A 22,248-nucleotide genomic window follows, 5' to 3' on the forward strand; every position below is an offset into this window, starting at 1 on the left:
TTTACCCCCAAAAATTCCCACAAATAAATGTTACCCCTAAAAATCCCCCTAAACGTGTAAAAAACCCCTAAATTTGGGGGAAACCCCCAACCTGGCAACACTGCCTAAAACAGCTGTTAACATTTTTAAAAGTCATAGTCATTTCATTGCAATTTGTTTACCGGTTGTGGATTTGTATAGAACCCCCACGCCATAAAGAAAAATAAGAAATTTTGTTTAATTATATTATTCCAATAAACAAGGTGAGTAAATCGCTTACTTTATGGCAATTTTGATATAGCTTAATGGTGTGATAAGAAAAACAGTTGAAAAAAAATTTTACATCGTGGCAATATCTCGAGTCCTTGTGTTGACATAACCTTTTTGTTTGTATTATAATTTTTATCTATGAACTCTTCCAAGATGAGGAACAAAAGATTACTATCATAACCATAAATACATATGTAGTGCATAGTCAAATATAAATTGTATTTACGGTTTATTCAATATTATTTTTTGGTTAGTTGGAGTTACTATCTCAAAGTGTTACTTAAGGTCAACCAAACAGCCTTGACGGAGTAATTCATTGGTACGCTAAAACTGGTACATTTAGCCTCTATAAGAAATATGTTGAAAAATGAACAATGAGAGTTATTTCAATTTCAAATAAGCCCATAGTTGACCATTTTATTAACTGTGTTAAAAAAAAATGAATTTGCCGATTCTCCAGCGCTAAATGCATGATAGCTCACACCTTCCCAAAATTCATTCGAATTCATATTTAGAATAGCAAACGTTTTTCATCAATAGATATCATCATTTCTTCATTTGTTACAAATGTAAACAGCTGTTTCTTTTGGCCTTTTCTAAATTAAAAACAAATTCTATAAAAGCTCTATTTCCTTATTTCAGTTTCTTTTGGACTTTTAATTGAAAGAAAAGTCCAAACAATTAAAATAAATCACATCAAGTAGTACAAATGTAAGTACATTCAAATTCCTAAAATTCAAAATTTTCAAAATACATATCTTAACGGAAACTATTTTATTCCAGACGACATACATATAGAAAAGTACAAATTACTCTCTTCTTCCCAAATTTTCATTTTACCTATTTTAACAATATTCATTCAAAGAAAATGTTAAGTTTAAGAAAATCTCAGCTATATCAGACATTGCGTGTGGCGCAAAACTATAGAAATTTTCAAGTCAGCACAAATAATATGGCCTATATTAGGAGTACAACAATAAGACGGCAACAAAATCAAAAACACTTTCCGGTTAATTATAGTTTATTGACACCATGTAGGAATAATTTAAGGTATCTGCATTGTTTTATAAAAATTTTAAACACCATTTGCTAGCATTAACTAAATTGAAATTGCATTCTTATATTCTTCTAGTCTATTACACCATCGCACTGTTCGCAATATGAGTTCCTCGAATGCAGCCCATTTTGTTTTGCCAAATACTCAGCCCATTGCTGATTTGGAGTGCAAAAGTGCTTTTGAGAACTTAACAGATAAGGAAAAATTATATGCCCATTACTTTAGCAAAGCTTCATGGGATGGCGGTTTAGTTTCATTAATACAATCGAGTCCTGAAGGTCCATTGATATTCTCACTATTGCACCGTATTTTTGTAGCTGAACCTTTGGATGAGCTGAAAAAGAAAGCTTTGGCTAATGGAATAACAGAAGATGAATTTACGGTAAGCAAAGAAAATAAACCTATATAGGAAACCATGCGTTCTTAGAAAAGGGTAATACAAAGATATTGCACTACAAAATTGTAATTCAATATCGGTAAAATGATAGGATAGCTATGATATTGAATGTTTCGCGCAATCGAGTCCTTGAATAAAACAGCTCACGCATTCATTGGCTATACGGTCCACATTGGGCTCTCAGCTCGCACAGAGAGAGCCAACAAGTTTATCGCACAATAACTGGGAGTACCCTAATTTATTTATTTATTGTTTATTTTAATCATACAGTAAATGTATGATAAAAAAAAGGGAAAAGTAGCATTGGCTGCTAAGGCCATCAGCTATACCCTAATTTATTTATTTTATTCAAAAATTCAGTATTACATTTTGTATTGAACAGAACTACCTTACTAATTCCAAAATCATCTAGAAACTATTTGAGTGACGGCATACATCGTTTAATAGACCCACTCAACTATAATTCTATCGATTGAGTGGACGGAATTTTGGTTAGTTCAAAACCGGTTAAAAATTCGAAAGATCCACAAGAAATTCGACCTGTGAACACACTACCAACAACAAGAAAATTGTGCACCAGCAATACTTTGAAAGTAATAATTTGATGCAATGATATGCAATAAGGATTTAGAGAAAGACATAGCTTTTCTTTTTGAAACATGATGATTGCTCAATGGAAAATGGAAGTCGGAAAGAAAAAGTTGACAGGAATATATTGTTCAAAAAGCTTAACATATAAAGGGTGATTCTTTTGAGGTTAGGATTTTCATGCATTAGTATTTGACAGATCACGTGGGATTTCAGACATGGTGTCAAAGAGAAAGATGCTCAGTATGCTTTGACATTTCATCATGAATAGACTTACTAACGAGCCACAACGTCGAATTTTCAGTGAATGGGCCCTAGAAAAGTTGGCAGAAAATCCGCTTTTTTATCGACAAATTTTGTTCAGCGATGAGGCTCATTTCTGGTTGAATGGCTACGTAAATAAGCAAAATTGCCGCATTTGGAGTGAAGAGCAACCAGAAGCCGTTCAAGAACTGCCCATGCATCCCGAAAAATGCACTGTTTGGTGTGGTTTGTACGCTGGTGGAATCATTGGACCGTATTTTTTCAAAGATGCTGTTGGACGCAACGTTACGGTGAATGGCGATCGCTATCGTTCGATGCTAACAAACTTTTTGTTGCCAAAAATGGAAGAACTGAACTTGGTTGACATGTGGTTTCAACAAGATGGCGCTACATGCCACACAGCTCGCGATTCTATGGCCATTTTGAGGGAAAACTTCGGAGAACAATTCATCTCAAGAAATGGACCGGTAAGTTGGCCACCAAGATCATGCGATTTGACGCCTTTAGACTATTTTTTGTGGGGCTACGTCAAGTCTAAAGTCTACAGAAATAAGCCAGCAACTATTCCAGCTTTGGAAGACAACATTTCCGAAGAAATTCGGGCTATTCCGGCCGAAATGCTCGAAAAAGTTGCCCAAAATTGGACTTTCCGAATGGACCACCTAAGACGCAGCCGCGGTCAACATTTAAATGAAATTATCTTCAAAAAGTAAATGTCATGGACCAATCTAACGTTTCAAATAAAGAACCGATGAGATTTTGCAAATTTTATGCGTTTTTTTTTTTTAAAAAGTTATCAAGCTCTTAACAAATCACCCTTTAGGTTGTAGAAGGAAAAGAGCTAAACTGGTTTCAGAGTTATCGAGAAAATAGAAACAAAAACCTAAATGTGGCAATTTTACATCAAGGCCATCCATGGTTGCTATGGTTGTGTCTGTATTTGCCAAAATTTTATTTCTATAGAAAATTTTGTCAAAATTTTATTTCTATAGAAAATTTTGTCAAAATTTTATTTCTATAGAAAATTTTGTCAAAATTTTATTTCTATAGAAATTTTTTTCAAAATTTTATTTCTGTAGAATTTTTTTTTCAAAATTTTATTTCTATACAAAATTTTTATTTCTATAGAAAATTTTTTTCAAAATTTTGTTTCTATAGAAAATTTTTTTCAAAATTTTGTTTCTATAGAAAATTTTGTCAAAAAATAAAATTTGGTAGATTATTTTGGGTTCGAGTGACCACCGTGGTTGGAGTGTGAAAGAACACCGCAAATGGTCGTTGGAATGCGAACTATGCGGTGAAAATGTCACGAAATGCGGTGAAAATGTCAATCGTCACGAAATGCAATTGAAATCAATTAAAACTGTCTGAAAGCTGCATGGGTTATTGGATCACTCCACATGGAAAAAGTGTTCCATATTGGACTACTATATCTTTGATCGGCATAAGCGTAGGAAGGCTTCTGGGGAGGGGGCTTAGACCCCCCCAGAAAAAGTTTAGCCCCCCCAGAATTTGAAAACCTATTTACGATTTTGCATTGTGGTAGCAGTTGCCGATGGCAATATATAATCTTATTTCTTCTAAATTGTAAGTTAGTTTCTTTATTATATGATCAATTAAAAAATTTTGTGATATTTATAAAAAAATTAATTAAAACAACTTCCTGCGTAATTAAAGTAATTAACTTCTTTGTGAGGACATTTTTGGAAATGCCTTTAAAGTTGTGCCTTTAGAACAACACCCAAATTATTTTGCTGGGAAAAAGTGTGGAACTACTTTTAGTTGCCTTTTTATAAATTAATTGTCGAGTTATGTTGATTTTTTATTCATTTTTATAAAATAAAACATTAATTGAACCTATAACTTCAGTCTATTGATTTTTTTGCTAGGGGGGCTATAGCCCCCCCTAGGAAAATTGTCCTGCTACGCTAATGTTGATCGGTGTCCATTGTCAACTTCACAAAAAAAGGATTCATATATGTACATAACCTTCTATGACTCTCTTATGGTTAATATAGGAGTAATCTTAGATCGGCCCATATGAACGAATCTTGAAATGTGGCTTAATATTAAACAGGTCCTGCAATGTGATATTAATATTTTTTATAAAAAAATCTATTGTTAATTTTAGGCATACTTGGTATATGCCTGTGGAATCTTTGCCAACGCTGGTAACTACAAAGGTATGGGTGATAGTAAAATTTTACCCAATTTGAGCCAAGATAAATTTGAGTCCATTGTAAAGCTTTCGGCCGCATATGCAAATGGCACTAAAGTTCCCAAAGTTCTAAATAAAGTTATATCATTGATCTATGCTCTGGAGCCACGCAATGAAATCTTAGGATTTGCTCCCAACGGCATCACCACCTATTGGTCGGACAACTGCACTAAAGAAGATTCCGATATTGTCAATGAGTGGTTGACTTCAAAGCGTTTGGAACCATATATGTGCCGCACATTTAAGGTTGAGGAAAATGGCAAAACAATTTATGACGTTAAATTGGGTTCAGTGGCATCAACAGATAAGGATGGCATCACTTTGCCCTTGGAGGAATTTAAAGGTCATAATTTCCGTGTGACTAGAGGCGATTACAGCAAATTATTGGCCCGTGTTAATGCAAATTTGGAAGAAGCCAAGAAGTATGCAGCAAACGACAATGAAGTTAATATGATTGACCACTATATCAAATCCTTCCAAGAGGGCTCATTGGCTGATCATAAAGATGGTTCCAGATATTGGATTAAGGATAAAGGACCAGTAATTGAAACCTATATTGGATTTATCGAAACATATCGTGATCCTGCTGGTGGGCGGGCAGAATTCGAAGGCTTCGTTGCCATGGTCAACAAGGAAAGTTCTGCCAAATTTGCCGAACTAGTGGCAAAAGCTGAAAAGCTATTGGAATATTTGCCCTGGACCAAGGAATACGAAAAGGATTCGTATTTGAAACCAGACTTTACATCATTAGATGTTTTAACTTTTGCCGGTAGTGGTGTTCCAGCTGGAATCAACATTCCCAACTGTAAGTTCATGATTGTGATTAGTTCCTTTTTGTATTTAATTTTAAAAACGTTGTAATTTTCCGCAGATGATGAAATTCGCCAAGATGAAGGTTTCAAAAATGTTTCGCTGGGTAATGTTTTGGCAAATATCAACAAAAAAGATCCCATACCATTCCTCTCCGAAGAAGATCAAACTTTAATGAAAGAATACAAGGTAAAAGCTTTTGAAGTACAGGTTGGCCTGCATGAGTTATTGGGTCATGGCAGCGGCAAATTATTCCGTATCGATGAGAATGGTAAATTCAACTTTGATAAGGACACAACTAAAAACTTAATTACTGGTCAACCCATTACCACTTGGTATTTGCCTGGAGAGACCTATGACACCAAATTTGGCGCCATTGGATCCTCCTACGAAGAATGTCGGGCGGAAGCTGTAGGACTTTATCTTTCATTACAACGCGATATTTTAGAGATCTTCGGATTCAAGGATAGTGCCGAACAAGAGAAAATTATCTACATTAATTGGCTCTCATTGATTTGGAATGGTATGGGCGTGGCGCTGGAAATGTTCAATCCAAAATCGAAACAATGGATGCAAGCTCATAGCAGGGCCCGTTTTGTAATCATGAAAGTATTATTGGAAGCAGGCGAAGGTTTGGTGACCATTGAGGAGACTGATGAAGGTAAAAATTTACTCTTGACTGTGGATCGCACGAAAATTGATACAGTTGGCAGAAAGGCCATGGAGGATTTCCTAAAGAAATTGCAAGTGTACAAAAGTTCTGCCGATATTGAAAGTGCCACCAAAATGTATGAGCACTATTCTGAAGTCAGTGAATCTGGTTCACATCCCTGGGCTAAATGGCGTGACATCTGCTTAGCCCATAAAAAGCCAAGAGTTATTCTTGTACAAGCCAATACCAAGGAGGAAAATGAAAAAGTTCAATTGCAAATTTATGAAGCCACTCATGAGGGTTACATCAAATCCTGGGTTGACCGATATCCAACAACCGATGTTGATGATATTCTAGAGGAAATTGTTGAAAACGATAAAAAGTATTTCCCATGCGCATTTGGTAACTAAGGCTGAAAAAGATCTACCGTTAACAGCATTTCTAAGAAACATTAAAAAAAAAATAATGTAATAATGTAATAATTATAAATCTTAAAGACTTTATGATTTTTGTTATTTGTTAAAAACAAAAACAAATTGATAAGAAAATTTTAATAAAAAAGTAAATGATTTGCAAGTAATTTTTATTTGTTTTTTAATAATAAAAAAATGTAATAGTTTTTTATTGGTAATACAGAGGAAAGCGTCCAAAATTATTTGTAAATTTTTTGCGTTATGTTAAGTCCATTTTTTATATTTGGATTGTATTTTTGGTCTTTTTAAACTTTTCGTACTTGGCAACCCACATAGTTGAACAGGTTGGCTTCCTCTTTGGGTGATGGAGGATTTATAATGAAGCGAGCAAAAGTACCTCCACTATTGTCTGCCAAACGGCCCGGATTGATGGCCAAACAACCATTAACAACCTGGAAAATAAAAAAAGACATATGTATAAATACTAATTTGTTTTATTGCCATGGAATATACAAAATGTGTAAGTTAAAAAAAAAAAAACTATAAAATATATCAATTAGTTTTAAAATTAGTAATATTGAACATTGTGATTTCGACTTTTCGGTATTATGAGGTAGTTGACATACGAAAGTCGCCTAAGACTATCGCATCGGGCGGAAACGTGATGACAATGTGACTACGTGTCATCCAAATCGACTAATTGGAGAATGGTAAAATGACTACAGACCCTGACTAGAAGGGGGAACGGAAAATAAGAATATTTCAAGCGTCAACCCTAAGCTCGCTGAAATTTGCAGGATATGTGAAGACTCCTTGCGATGTAAGCACACTTCGGGCTTATCTTGCAAAATGAAGACGAGAGAAATTAATAGATTCCTGAACAGGGTCGATAGCACAAATATCACCGAAAGGAAGTGGAAGAATTCTGCCCTTAAATGGCGACGACCAGTCAACCCTAGGATCTTTTGAATAATCTATCACCTGCGACCAGTTGCTTCTCTTCCCCTACGATTTTGGAAACACTACCATGAAGAACTTTCGAATAACAATCAACAGAATCATGTTTCTCTTCACCATGTTTTTTTTTTTTTGGAAAATTCCCCATGTTTACCAAAGAAGCTGTCAAAGACGAGAGTACATCATTTTGGACCCTCGATGTGGTTATCGACAAAGCAATTGCACTTCTTGAGTTCGAGAAGAAAATATATTTGACATTGAGTATGAAATTGAAGATTCCTAAGGTGCAAGGCAGACACTAATTCTCACTTCAAGGTTTTGGACAAATCGAACACGACAAGAATAGTGGTCCGGTATAGTATTTACTATTCAGTCCATTTGCTATGTCTTGTCTGTCTACTAATTCGTATCAGGGATCACTATCCCTGCTCGAACAAAAACCATGTTGGTGTTCAACCAATGTAAAGTGTGTTAACACTGTGGTTGGCTGCCGATACGAGCCTACAAAGTGTGCCGGTTTACCAGGTTTCAGTATCGTAGACACGCTTCCCTATATTTCCGAGGTTAGGTCGGGGTATAGTGTCAGGTTCACTTATACAACTGAATTGAATCACAATAAACATGTGAATGAATGCTGCCCGACTTGTTACGTTCTCTCTTCATCCCGCTCTACCCGGGGAGGTCGTTCTAGCTGGGCCATACACTGGGGACAGGTTCTAAAAAATCTAGCATCAGTTTTCTCTAATCTGTTACAGCGTTTTCGTAGTCAGATCATCCGAGCGAGTGGCCCTCTACCTGTCATCGTGATAGATAATTACAGCTATTTCACCGTCGATATTCCATTCTCTTTTCTTCCCGATCTACCCAGAGCGGTCGTTCCAGATGAGGCATACACTGAAGATAAGTTCTAAAAATATAGCATCATTTTCTCCAATCTGATTTAGCATCTTCGTAGTCAGACCATCCGGGCGAGATGCCTTCTACATGTCACCATCGTAGACATTTCCCCGTCGATGTTCTGTTCTCTCTTCCCGATCCTGTACAGCTGTACAGTTTACAGCGTTTTCGTAGTCAGATCATCAGAGCGAGTGACGCTCTACCTGTCATCGTGATAGATAATTACAGCTATTTCGCCGCCGATATTCCATTCTCTTTTCTTCCCGATCTACCCAGAGCGGTCGTTCCAGCTGAGGCATACACTGAAGATAGGTTCTAAGATCTATCATAATTTTCTCCAATCTGATTTAGCATCTTTGTAGTCCTTCGTCGATGTTCTGTTCTCTCTTCCCCTTCCAACTATAGAGTTTAGAGCGTGGTCCGATAAGGTCTTAGCCTGCAAACTGCTACAGCAGATTGGTATCCGACTGTATTTCGCAGTCATGGAAAATTATAGCTATTTCTTCATCGGTGCTCCTTTCTTTTTGCTGGCCGGGTAAATAGTAGGAGATGTAGAGTTTACGGGGGTGGTCCGATGACGTCTTAGGGCGTTTTCGTTTCGCCTAAAAAATGTGTTGCCCTGGTGTTAACTACACTTTCCCTAAATACATTTTCGCGCAAATGATAGTGTCATTCCAAAGTTATTGTTAATTCATAATATTGTAGGGATATAGGATGCAATATCTATGACATAATACAGAACGACTTGCACTTATGGTGATATGATTGCAACCAAAAACTTCCCCCCGGCCACTGAATGAAAGCAATACCAAAGTAAAAACATTTAGTGCGAAAATCTAACGAGATTTTGCTTTGGGATCTGCTTTTGCAAAGAAATTATTGACAGCAGACATACAGACTTTTAATGCATTTTGTCCTATGCTTCCGCATTTCATTGCAATAGAATATTTTTTGATAGTATTGAACGATGACCGTATGAATTTAATAAAATCACAAAAAATTCAAACTAAAAGTATGTTAAATTGTAGAAAAAGACGTTTATATATAATTAGTTTCTTAAATTTTTATATTTTGCAAACAATTTATTGACAAACTGTAACCATTCGAGCTGTAGACTTTAGGGGGGTCGCCCGTTTTAGCTGTAAAGCGGTCTCTAAGACACGGTTGCCACAGTTGGTAGAAAAAATGGTGGATTTTGTTTACTGTTTGGTAGATTTGTAGAATTATTCACATTTTGGTAGATTTTGCAAAATATTCTCCTCTAACTGAGATGTACTTTTACCATTTTTAAATACAATTTTGATAAAATTTTTGCCAAAATTTTCTAGAGAAATAAAAAATAAAATTTTCTAGAGAAATAAAATTTTTAAAAAAATTTCTATGGAGTTAAATTTCGACAAAATTTTCTATGCAAGAAAATTTTTTCAAAATTTTCTATAGAAAAAAAATTGACAAAAGTTTCTGGAGAAATAAAATTTTGGCAAATTTTTTTATCAAAAACGTTAAAATATTTTTTTTTAAATCTGGTAGATTTTTGGTAAAATTTTGGTAAATTATTTTTGACACGAGTGGCAACCGTGCTCTAAGATCCTACAAAAAACTAACATTTCTTCCAACACAGTTTCAATTCAAATTGGCACGGAGATGGGTCAACTTTTTTTACCCGTCTGAAAAATACGTTTGAACAAGGTCTAAAAAATGAGATTCATTAGCAACGATGGTGACTTCATTCGGCGTACAACTACGTTAGGTTAGGTTAGGTGGCAGCCCGACGTATCAGGCTCACTTAGACTATTCAGTCCATTGTGATACTACATTGGTAAACTTCTCTCTTATCACTGAGTGCTGCCCGATTCCATGTTAAGCTCAATGACAAGGGACCTCCTTTTTATAGCCGAGTCCGAACTGTGTTCCACATTGCAGTGAAACCACTTAGAGAAGCTTTGAAACACTCAGAAATGTCAGTAATGCTGGATTACTGAGGTGGGATAAATCACCGCTGAAAAACTTTTTTTGAAAAACTTGTTCGGTCGAAGCAGGAATCGAACCCACGACCTTGTGTATGCAAGGCGGGCATGCTAAACATTGCACCACGGTGGCTACTAAGTTAATTATTTATCGAAAACTAGGAGGTTAGTTTCGATGTTCATGAAGTCTATGTGAACAGATTCCGGGTTGATACGACTGGAATGGACTGTATGTGAGATTAGGCTCCCAGAATAGTTTGATCAGAAAAACAGAGAAAGAAAAAAGGCAGTATCAGTTTCAGTTGATAACAGAGATATTTTATTGCAGACGGCGGCAGCTTACCAGTTCGATGACTATGCAAAAAGTGAAGTTACAATTCATTTTGGTTAATAATCAGACATAATAAGTTTGAATTCAGCAATAGATTTGTATGATAGAGAAGGACAGCTACTTCAAAGATACAAAGAAAAAGACTTTTCTCTGGCTGGCATAGAAAAGTTCTAGTGTTACCGCTTTTAAATTAATTTAACTCAAATTGGGCTAAGTAAACTTAAAATTAACAATTAAGTACATGTAATACATCAATTAATTCATTGTTGTTTCTTACGAGTAAATGATAATTCAATTCATAAATCTAATAATTCAGTTCATAAGTAAATATTTCAATTCATGGAAAAATGTGAGTTGAACAGAGTTCAACATTCCGCCCCCTTTGCAAGATTGCAACCTAGCAGCGACAAACTCCCGAGATAACCCATCCGAATATCGTACTCTGGGCTATTGGCATTGTAGATGAGGTTTGGATTAAACCGGCCTTTAGGATCATGGGCAGTTGGTCATTGCCGATAACAGCCTCAACGTTTGTAGGCTTATAAAAATGTGGGTCAGCCAGGTCGCTGAGATGATTATATATCGTCTGGAATTTCTTGTCATTGGTTTCCTGGGGTAAGGTCGTAGTGATTCGATTTTGAACCAATCCGGTGATTTGTATCTTCACCGTGGGATCGTGATACGACTGTAAACTTAGTGTACAGTATTCATCACCATTTTTCTTTGTGGTTCGAAGATGTAGCCGTTGAACAAGAGTTTTGTTGACGAATGTTTGTAGACCGGCAGAGTTCAGCATCAGGCGTAGTTTTGCAGGACCCTTCGAAGTTAAGACTCGCGCCAAAGCAGTGGGTAAGAAGACGTGACTTTTAGTTTTTTGGCTTAATCTTTCGTGGACAAGCGGAGCTGAGCGGTGACGTTTATGGTTGGCAGTCGAGTGTAAACGATGTGTTGTTTGACGTTGAGAACTTGGTGACACCTTGGAAGTTCTTACTTGAGAACTATGATGGGGTTTGTTGTGGTCATCCACATGCAACATGGTATGATGGTTATTGTTGCACACCATGCAAGTCTTGCGCGACCGGCACCATTCTCTTGTGTGGGATGAGCACAAACATTTGAAGCAAAAGCCTTTTATTTTCACTTCCTGTCTTCTTTTTAGGACGTCCATATTGTAAAACGCAGAGCAGTCTTTGAGCGTGTGTCTTTTATAGCAGATGCGACATTTCGGAAGATTCTTTGCTAAGCTGTAAAGGTAAATTTATTAAATTATGAACGGGGTTGAGAAAATAGTACGGAATCTAATTGGCAACTGGTAGAATGCAAAGTTTAACCAAAGGACGGACAATTGTTCCGTTTTGAGTTCTGATTTCGGCTACTCGAACTTTAGTGTCAGAACCGAAATAAACTTTAGTAACTCGGCCTAATCGCCATTCAGTAGGTGGCAAATTGTCATCTTTAACCACTACAAAATCGTTTTCTCTCAGATTGCTTTGTTCAGTTTTCCACTTATATCGACGTTGTAACTCAGTTATGTACTCATTTTTCCATCTTTTCGCAAAATGAGCTTGAATGATTTTGAGCCTCTGCCAGCGGTTAAGTAGTGATAAATTTTCGGAAGATTCTTCAGGAACTGAAGTCAGAGCGGCTCCTCTCAGAAAATGTCCAGGAGTTAGTGGAATCAGATCCTCAGGGTTTTCACTTACGGGAGAAAGAGGTCTCGAGTTAAGAATACTTTCAATTCTAATCAGTAATGTGGAAAATTCTTCATAGGTGTATTTCAAGTTACCTGCCACTTTTCGCAAGTGAGTCTTCATGCTTTTGACGGCGGCCTCCCATAAGCCTCCCATATGTGGAGCATGAGGAGGAATAAAATGCCACGCAAAACCATGTATATTGTAATGTTCAACTAGATGCTTTTCGGCGGATTTCAGAAACGCTTCGTATTCTTTAGATAGAGCTCTACTAGCTCCAACGAAATTTGTCCCATTGTCAGAAAATACCTTTTTGGGGAACCCCCTTCGCCCTACGAAGCGATTAAAAGTTGCCATAAAGGCTTCAGTCGATAGATCAGAACAGACCTCTAAGTGAACAGCTCGAGTAGACAGGCAGATGAAAACTGCGGCATATCCTTTCTGCAATTTTGCATTTCGTAACTTTGATGTCTTCAGATCAAAAGGTCCAGCAAAATCTATTCCAGTGTTGGTGAAAGGCAGTGAAAAATTACATCTTTCAACAGGTAAAGCGCCCATTATTTGATTCCTGATTCTCTGTTTATAGATTGTACAATTTCGACAATTTCGAATACAATAGCGTATAGCATTTTTCAAACGTATGATAAAGAATTCAGCTCTTATAGCGCGCAGCATGCTTTGGTGCTCAGCATGAAGAAGAATCTTATGAGTGTAATCAATTAACAATTTACAAAATTTCGATTGTTCCGGAATGATTAGTGGATATTTTTCGGCATAGTTTAAATGAGCATTGGCCAAACGGCCGTTGACCCGAAGCAGTTTATGTTCATCCAGAAATGGATTTAAAGTTAGTAATTTGCTTTTAGAAGGAAGGGCGTGGTTATTTTTTAGGGCATTATATTCACAAAAGTAGAATCGTTTCTGGGCTAGTTTGATGAGTTGCAATTTTACAGTTCGTATTTCTGTAGCAGTAATGAAATCGTTTCTCGTTTCAGAACAGTATTGCTTCTGGCATTTCCTTATGAAACGATACATAAAACATATAACCCGAAGAGCACGATCAAATGATGAGAATCTTTCCAATATGTCTTCAGTTTGTGTTTGGGTTTGCAGGGTAATCACTTTTCTTTCAAGGGTTGGCTCATTGATAGATACAGGTTTTGGCCAAAGTTCTGGTGGTTTTACCAGCCATTTCGGTCCATTCCACCACAGTGTATTGGAATTCAATTCGGTAGCAGTACATCCACGAGTTCCTATATCAGCAGGGTTTTCATTAGTGGGCACATGTCTCCAGGTGGCATTTCCTACATTGTCCAGAATCTCAGATACCTTGTTGGCAACAAACGTTTTCCAGTGAAACGGTGGTTTAGCCAACCACGCCAACGTAATAGTGGAATCGGACCATAAGTATATATCAGAAATGGATACATTCAAGTTTTGACAGACCGATTTCAATAATTTAGACAGTAGTGCAGCCCCGCACAGTTCAAGCCTGGGCAAACTAACAGTTTTTAAAGGAGCTACTTTGCTTTTCGAAGCAAGTAAGTAAGCAGTTCGAACTTTCAGTGGTGATAAAGTGCAAATATAAATGCAAGCGCAGTATGCCTTTTCCGAGGCGTCACAAAACCCATGAATTTCAATTCTTTTTTCTGGAGAGTAGTGTATCCAGCGGGGTATCCTTATGGATTCAATAGCAGTAAAATTTGCAATGAAGATATTCCACTTTTCTAATGAGTGGGATCTGACTTCTTCATCCCAGTCTGTACCATCGATCCACAGTTGCTGAAGAAGCATTTTTGCCACTATTATTATAGGAGCCAACCATCCAGCGGGGTCAAAGATTTTTGCTACGATGGATAATATTTTCCTTTTCGTTAGTGGAGCAGAAGGAGTAGTTATATTTGTCACATTATAGTGAAAATTATCAGCCATTGCATTCCATCGAATGCCTAAAGTTTTCGTCTCACTTTTATCTTCCAGTCTTAGAAACTCTTCGTGAAGAAGATCCTCCGGGGTTATTTTTTGAAGAATTGCTGAATGATTAGCAGTAATCTTTTTAAGTGGAAAACCAGCGGAATTTAGCAAATCAATCAATTGTATTAAAGAAAATTCAGCTTCAGGTAATGAATGTCCACCTGAGAGTATGTCATCGACATATATTTGACGTCGTAAAATTTCAGATGCAGTGGGATGGGTAGATTTTCCATCTTCACTCAGCTGTAAAAGTGTCCGAATTGCCAGGAAAGGAGCACAGTTTACCCCAAAGGTCACAGTTTTCAGGCAGAAATCAGTAACTTCATCCTTTGGAGATTCTCGAAATAAAATACGCTGAAAATGTCTATCATCTTCATGTACGTAAATTTGACGATACATTTTCTGAATGTCGCCATTAAAAACATATCGAAAGAATCTCCAACGCAGTATTACGTTCATCAAGTCATTTTGTAGTATTGGCCCAGTATGTAAAATGTCATTTAGTGATATACCAGTAGACGATTTCTTCGAAGCATTAAAAACGACTCTAACTTTCGTTGAAACCCTTTCAGTTTTCACGACGGCGTGGTGAGGAAGATAGTATGACATATATTTAGAATTGTGGCAAAGTTCACTTGAAGTAGTGGGCTCCATATGATTCAGTTCAACATATTCCGATAATACTTTCGAATATTCAAGAGCAAGTTCAGGTGTCTTTTTCAGATTTTTTTCCATATGAATATATTGTCCTATCGCAGCCCGTCTTGATGATCCGAGAACTATATTCGGGTCTAAATCATGACGAAATGGCAACCTAACCACATATTTCCCATCAGATAGACGAACAGTTGTATCCTTATAAAATTCTTCGCACCAAACGTCATTTTGAGCTAAATTTCGCGACGATGGAACTTCTTCAAGTTCCCAGAATTTTCGTATCTCCTCATTGAGTGAGTTGGGACAAGTTACAAACGAAGCAAAAGATGATACAGATTTAGTATTTGAAGGACCACTTAGGATCCAGCCAAATTCAGTTTCCTGAGCTAAAAGATCCCCTGATACATTCTTTCGCACACCAGATTTCAGAATGAATGGAAGAACATCACTTCCTAACAACATATCTATCGGCGCAGGTTTATTAAAGTTGGGATCAGCTAAGTCGATTTCTCCTAAATTTGACCAATCAGAAATGCGAATGTATGAAGACGGCATCAGATGATTCATATTTGTAATAACCACTGCCGAGGCGTTAAATTTAAAATCAGATTTCCTTGATTTCAATACTAAATTACAAAGCTTGGAGGAATTCTCCAAAACAGTTCCGCCGAGACCAGAAATTGTCGTATAACCCTTCCTAGTGGGTATCGAATGTCGATTAATGATCCTACTTGAAATAAATGTTTCCTGCGACCCTTGATCTATAAATGCCCGAATTGTAAATCGGGATCCCAAATGTTCCAAGTCTACCAATGCAGTGGGCAAAATAGTACAATCACCACTTCGAGCGAAATTTGACTGAACAAACGAAATAGGAGGTGTATATGCTTCCGCGGATGTGGACGGTTGGTCTGATTGTGAATCTACATAGTGCGTCGAAACCTGTGTCGATTGTTGCCTTTGATTCACTTCACGAGATTCATTGTTACCAATTTCAGGATGCAGTAAAGTGTGGTGTGACTGTTGACATTTCTGACAATGGTGTTCACTCTTGCAGTTTTGAGTACTATGCCCGTAAGACAAACAGTTTTCGCAAACTTTGTTTATGGTCACAAATTTTTTCCTTTGTGAAGGATTCCAATTGATAAATTTTGGGCAAGTTCGTAGCGAATGATCCTTTTTACAGACTTTGCAAGGTTTGAAGTTTCGCTCAGTCTTAGCATGATAATTTTGTGACTTCTGCGAAGTTGCAGGAGGATTTGATGGTTTCCTCATGTCCAAAATCGATTCCAACATGCTAAGTCTTTTCGTAATAAAGTCGTCGAGTTGATCCCACGAAGGCAGTGTCTTGTGGTCAGTCAATGAATTTTCCCAAGCTGCCAAAGTGTCATCCGGGAGTCTTGAGGACATCCAATATACCAATATAGGGTCCCACGAAGCAACAGAAATGTTATAAGTCTTCAGAACCGACAAACAATTATTCATAGTATATTGCAAGTTTCTCAGAGTTTTGCCTTTTTCGGTGGTCACGCGTTCAGTCTCAAATATTTTTCGGAGTTGATGGTTAATGAGAATGCGCTGGTTTTCGTAACGTTGTCGCAGGGCATCCCATGCTAACATAAAATTATCATCCGTCAGAGAAAACTGTTTCACGATTTGATTAGCTTCGCCTCTTGTTTTCGCTCTCAAATGAAATAATTTTTGCGCGGGAGAAAGTTTAGGATGTTTGATATAAATGGCAGAGAACATATCTCTAAAACTAGGCCATTTGTCATATCCACCACTAAAAATCTCAGTATCGCAAGGCGGAACCTTTACTGAGTACCCAGTTCCATCCGAGGCCAAATTGCCTGGATGTTCAGTTCGTCTTGAAATGTTTTCCATTTTGTTCTTTTCAATGTCAATCAGATCGAGTAACGAGGTCTTACATTGTTTGTAAGATTTACAAGATTCGTTAAATTTCAGGTGAATCGACTCCCTTTCAGTTTTAGAGCTTTCCCCCTCAGATGTCATCTCATTTTCGTATACCTGTGTTAACGCGCGCCAACGACGTTCGAGATCATCTAAATCGACTCGCAAACTAGAAAGTGTGTGTTCCGATACATCAATTGCCGAAAAATTCGCACAGTACGTGACCAACTGGTCCGAGAAAAAAATAAACTTTTGAGTTGACATTGTTATAAGAAAACTTTATCCAAACAATCAAACTCAAACCCAGAAAATTATCCCAGTAACAAATTTATCAGTCAAAGAAACGGTTCAATAAATTATAATTGTAGGAATATGCAAAATAATATTATAATTTTTGAGCTGACAATCAATTGTTGTTACAGAAAATTTTTAAGTTCAACACAATTTTTGTTGATATAACAAACTGGATTGCCTGACTAAAATCGTAATCGTTTTTACAAATTAAGTTGCTAGCTCAAATTCAAATTAACTGTAATTTTGTTTTGTGATTAATTGATATTTTTGTGTGAAATAATTTCAGAAATCGCAAAATTATTTAAATGATAGAAATGTCTCACAGGGAACAAAATAATAGGAAATCAAATAACGGTATTGAATAAATTTGAGTTTCAGTTCCACAAAGAACAATTTTCTTTCGCAACAGATTTCTAATGTTACGCACAGCAATGTTAAATATTACTCAGAAAAGTCGTTCGTTCTAATTCAACTTCTCTATCAAATACCAAAGATCCTGTACATTCGTTTGCAAAATATAAGTGAGAATCTTTAATGTTACAGTTCTGTAAAGCAAATGTTAAATGTATCTTTTTCCGAGTGTAACAGAATGGACATAAAGATTCCCCATATAACAGATACATATAACAGTACGGATGAAGATGTTGCAAGTATGTTGCGTGATTAAAATGTTGCAAATGTTGCTCTGTATGTAGCAAACCCGCAACAAATGTAACTTTTGCGCAGTAATGGAATTAATTTCGAATCTAATTAATTCAACAATAACAATATTTAACGGCACGTACAAATTGATATATCAGTAAAAAATTTCTACCAGATGTTAACCGTCAACTTACACAGGCCAGCAAATAATAAGGAAGAAAGTTAACAGTTGGAAATACAGCCAATTAAACTAAAAAAATAAAAGCCACTACTTCTGGGCTCATATTTTCCCATACAGTACTACAAATAATAATTGTGAGCTGGTGTCTAAAGCACAATGCAGCAAATGTCACTTCCAAAATATTTTGAAACAATCTTAACACAGTGAAGAAATATTCACTGTGAATTCCAATGAATCGAGCAAAGTATATTTCACCTTTCCCATGTACTAGTATTCTCAGAGTAGACTATGAAAACAATTTTCCAATGGTATTTCCGCGATCCTGACTAGGAATGTGATGGCTCATATATCACTAAGATGTTTAGATTTATTGTTCACACTGAATCCAAATCCGCTATAAAGCTCCAAAATTCAAACCAAATATAAAAATTAATCGGCGATATCGAATATTAAAACTGAAACCAAAAAAATAATTGTGGCGATTAAGAAGGTTTAAATTTCCAGAGATGGAAACCTTGGTACCAGGATAATATAGAATCGTATTCTTTCTTGAAAATTCTGCGGTGGGACACCCTTTCGGATTCTAAAATGAACACGAAACTTTCCCAATGGTAAATATAAATTATAATTTAACTGTCTCTGAAAATTTGAACTAGTTATTATGAAAATTTCAGTTATAGATTCCACAAGAAATGGGCTGATTTCGGCAGCAATTATAGATTTAAAAAAATTGTAGTGGTATATTTCATGAACCTTGCTTATATAGATCAGTAATTTCGAAATTAACAAGTCAATAATCCTTTAGCCTTCGCTCTTGACGACAATTCCGTCAACCAAAATATCATATTAAACTTATTTCGAGCCTTTTCCAAAATTTTATCGTCTCCACAGATACACGTGAAATGTATATGCTCGACTTCCGCGATATACAGACAAAATGATAATGGGCAACAGATTTTCTCAATATAGTGCAAATATAATCGAATATGTACTTTATTTTCATCAATTTCAATTGATTATAAATATAAACAGATTGTAAATAATTTCAATATAAATTGTAAATAATTTTAGTATAAATTGTAAATAGTTATGTATGTAGTAGTAATAATGTTAAAAGAATTCGCAATATAGACTATTCAGTTTGAAAATCTTTACAGAATTTCGGGTTTGTTAACATAAATGGTTTCAAAATTCCAATGTTAACAAACTTTTTTTAATTGGCTTGCAATTTGGGTGCACAATTTAAAAATCAAATATGTAAATCCAAAATTAGGCGTTACTTCCAAAGTTTTCTCAATTCTTTAAAACTTTTGTTCGCATTTGGTGAAAATGTCTTCTCACGAAGTTTTTGGTCGAAATTTTCAAACCACAAAATTCTCCCAAAGTTCTGAATTTCACGTTGTTACTCCTTTTTTTCCTCAAAGAAGCTTACTAACTTTGTCTCGTCCCTTCAATTAACACATTCAAAATAAGGATTCTGATATATATCAATTGCCAAAGATTGTTTTTCTTTAATATTAAGATAATTCTGCCATCAATCATTAAATCAAAATTGAGAAACAGATTCCTCTATAAAATGTTTATTCACTTTTTGCGATATACCAAAAAAAATTGTTAAAGACCATATAAAATGTAAATACTCTCACTTTCAAAGACAAGCAAAAATAATCGAAAATGTTCTTATTTTCGTAAAGGAAAATTTGTCTTCAAATACATATGATTTCAACAGGGGTACGCAAATTTTGAAGTTTCGTGTCCCAAAATTTATATTTAATAATTTTTATAAGAAATCAAATTTTTCGCAGCGTAGAAGGTCTTAAATTTACATTTTTAAATTCCCAATGGAAATTCTTTCTAATTCTGCATCAACTTAATATATCCAAAAATGAATGATTGTTTGTTTTAGAGATTTTTATTTCGTGTTATGGCAACTCTACAACACTCACCAATGTTTTCACGTTCTTCTGCTCCCTTGCCTCTTACCACCTCATAAAAAACGCATTCCTCAAGTAGCCCAACTCATGTACTCTGCTGAACCGTTATGGAAGTCTCCTCATTAGGCAATGTAAATATCAAGCACGTTGGCCAACAAAATATTTCCCAAATTTTTCACATAAAATTAGTCATCCAATTCTATCAGCTATTCTATTTTTCCTTTTCACCAGCAGGAGTATTTCCACTTTCCTTTGACTCTTAACTTTGCTTCTGACACTTTAAGTTTTCCAATTTTACGGTTTTAGTTAAAAGTTCTTTCTTGTAATTTTTTTCATTTCTTATTCAAAGTTATTCCTTCTACAAAGTTCTCTTTCCTATAAAATTCACTTTAAAACTCCACATACTGTTCTTGATTTATTTCAATTCTATTTTTTACAAATTGCCAACTTTTCATCACGATATGTCAAACAAAATGAGTATATTATAAATTTGTCAATTTGCTGTAACGTTACTCCGAAAGAATGCAGGTAGGTATATGGTCATTTGCATGTGAAGAGATAACAACAACAAACCCAATTAAATAGAGTAGTTGAGATGGCTAGATGATCAAATCCAAGAGATTACGTATGACTTGTAACTTTAAGAGACACTTTATGACACTTTAAATTTAAGAGAGTCTATTTTTTGTCACTTTCTTGTTATCGGCGGGAGAGAAGAACATATGTAAAAACGTTGACATGTATGTCTGTATGTAACACATATGAACATCAAAGTAGATGACTAGAATTGACGTTTCGGGTTGAAGTTGGTTAACATTTAAGGTGAGTGTGGGTTGCAATTTTGTTGGGAAGAATGTATAATCATGAAGATGTTAGAGTGCTCGCAAATGTTTCCGAACAAATGTTGATAATACAATTGAATCAATGTTGCCAAAGTAAGTATGTTGCCACAAATGTTGCCGTGACATGAAAATGTTAATCCTACTCCTGGTAAATATAATCAACTGTAAACATCCAAATATGCTTTCAAGGTAAGTATGATAGCGGGGACCACAATTAATTCGCATTGGAGACAAACGCTCCTAATCCAATGTTAGAAAAATAATATTCTATGTCATATGCGAAATGTTAAAGCATTAACATAAATGTGGACAGTTTCCTTTTTTTTTTTTAACATATGTATCAGACAATGTGGAAAAGAAAAAAACCACAAATCTCTTCATATATAATAGAGATTTCCAAGTAGATGTGTGTTTTATGCGGCGCATATACGAATTAACCAAATCATATGGAAAATTTCGTGGACGACTTAACAGATCGTTTCAATAAATAATTGTTCTAAACACCAGCGTTGTGTAAAGACAATTTGACTTTGAGCTTTTCAATACAGCGGGAATTTTGGTAATTTGTCTACCACTAGTTGCCATAAAATTTCCGTACAAACTTTCTACCGTTTATAATTTAATAAATTGAACATACCTTTTTTCCATGGTAAAATTATGAAGATTTCCCTCAAAATGTTTAATGTAGCGGTGGACGTGATCCAAAAAAGAAAAATCGTCAAAAATTTTACACAGTGGTGGATGTAATCCGTCAAATTCAACAAATCTCAGAAAGTTCCTTGAAGGTTCGAATGGACCATGAACAGATTCCGGGTTGATACGACTGGAATGGACTGTATGTGAGATTAGGCTCCCAGAATAGTTTGATCAGAAAAACAGAGAAAGAAAAAAGGCAGTATCAGTTTCAGTTGATAACAGAGATATTTTATTGCAGACGGCGGCAGCTTACCAGTTCGATGACTATGCAAAAAGTGAAGTTACAATTCATTTTGGTTAATAATCAGACATAATAAGTTTGAATTCAGCAATAGATTTGTATGATAGAGAAGGACAGCTACTTCAAAGATACAAAGAAAAAGACTTTTCTCTGGCTGGCATAGAAAAGTTCTAGTGTTACCGCTTTTAAATTAATTTAACTCAAATTGGGCTAAGTAAACTTAAAATTAACAATTAAGTACATGTAATACATCAATTAATTCATTGTTGTTTCTTACGAGTAAATGATAATTCAATTCATAAATCTAATAATTCAGTTCATAAGTAAATATTTCAATTCATGGAAAAATGTGAGTTGAACAGAGTTCAACACTATGGTCTCTGCA

At 35.7% G+C, this 22,248-nt stretch overlaps 3 protein-coding genes across 4 annotated transcripts in view; 1 reads left to right on the top strand and 2 right to left on the bottom strand.

Moving 5' to 3' along the window:
- The first annotated feature begins 90 nt into the window (after positions 1-90).
- DppIII (dipeptidyl peptidase 3) lies at positions 91-6,815 on the top strand. 2 transcript variants are annotated; one of them, XM_075297305.1, is made up of 6 exons: positions 120-242; positions 892-960; positions 1,033-1,299; positions 1,382-1,688; positions 4,687-5,578; positions 5,645-6,815. In XM_075297305.1, the coding sequence occupies exons 3-6, from the start codon at positions 1,118-1,120 to the stop codon at positions 6,643-6,645; spliced, it is 2,382 nt and encodes a 793-aa protein (XP_075153420.1). In that variant the 5' UTR covers positions 120-242; positions 892-960; positions 1,033-1,117; the 3' UTR covers positions 6,646-6,815. The 2 variants fall into 2 exon arrangements, with proteins under 2 accessions (XP_075153489.1, XP_075153420.1); XM_075297374.1 differs by lacking the exons at positions 892-960; positions 1,033-1,299 and having other exon boundaries at positions 91-242.
- PolA2 (DNA polymerase alpha subunit B) overlaps positions 6,802-22,248 on the bottom strand; it is a 461,246-nt gene continuing 445,799 nt past the window's right edge. The window contains exon 8 of the mRNA XM_075297490.1: positions 6,802-7,100. Coding sequence (XP_075153605.1) covers positions 6,954-7,100 — 147 coding nt within the window. The 3' untranslated portion in view covers positions 6,802-6,953. The remainder of the gene's footprint in view (positions 7,101-22,248) is intronic.
- On the bottom strand, positions 10,677-22,227 carry LOC142226902 (uncharacterized). The gene is made up of 2 exons (XM_075297187.1): positions 21,564-22,227; positions 10,677-12,044 (listed from the first exon to the last, which is right to left on the bottom strand). Exons 1-2 carry the CDS (start codon positions 21,572-21,574, stop codon positions 11,198-11,200), a joined length of 858 nt encoding a protein of 285 aa, XP_075153302.1. The 5' UTR covers positions 21,575-22,227; the 3' UTR covers positions 10,677-11,197.

The sequence above is a fragment of the Haematobia irritans genome, chromosome 1 (genome assembly GCF_050003625.1).
Source record: "Haematobia irritans isolate KBUSLIRL chromosome 1, ASM5000362v1, whole genome shotgun sequence".
In the NCBI taxonomy this organism is placed as follows: Eukaryota; Metazoa; Arthropoda; class Insecta; order Diptera; family Muscidae; genus Haematobia; species Haematobia irritans.

What these genes read in the sequence shown, in the direction of transcription:
- DppIII (XM_075297305.1), top strand. Translation starts at nt 1,118, where the DNA reads ATGTTAAGTTTAAGAAAATCTCAGCTATATCAGACATTGCGTGTGGCG. An exon ending in CCATGTAGGAATAATTTAAG is followed by an intron (nt 1,300 to 1,381) that starts GTATCTGCATTG and finishes ATATTCTTCTAG; the next exon opens with TCTATTACACCATCGCACTG. An exon ending in TAACAGAAGATGAATTTACG is followed by an intron (nt 1,689 to 4,686) that starts GTAAGCAAAGAA and finishes TGTTAATTTTAG; the next exon opens with GCATACTTGGTATATGCCTG.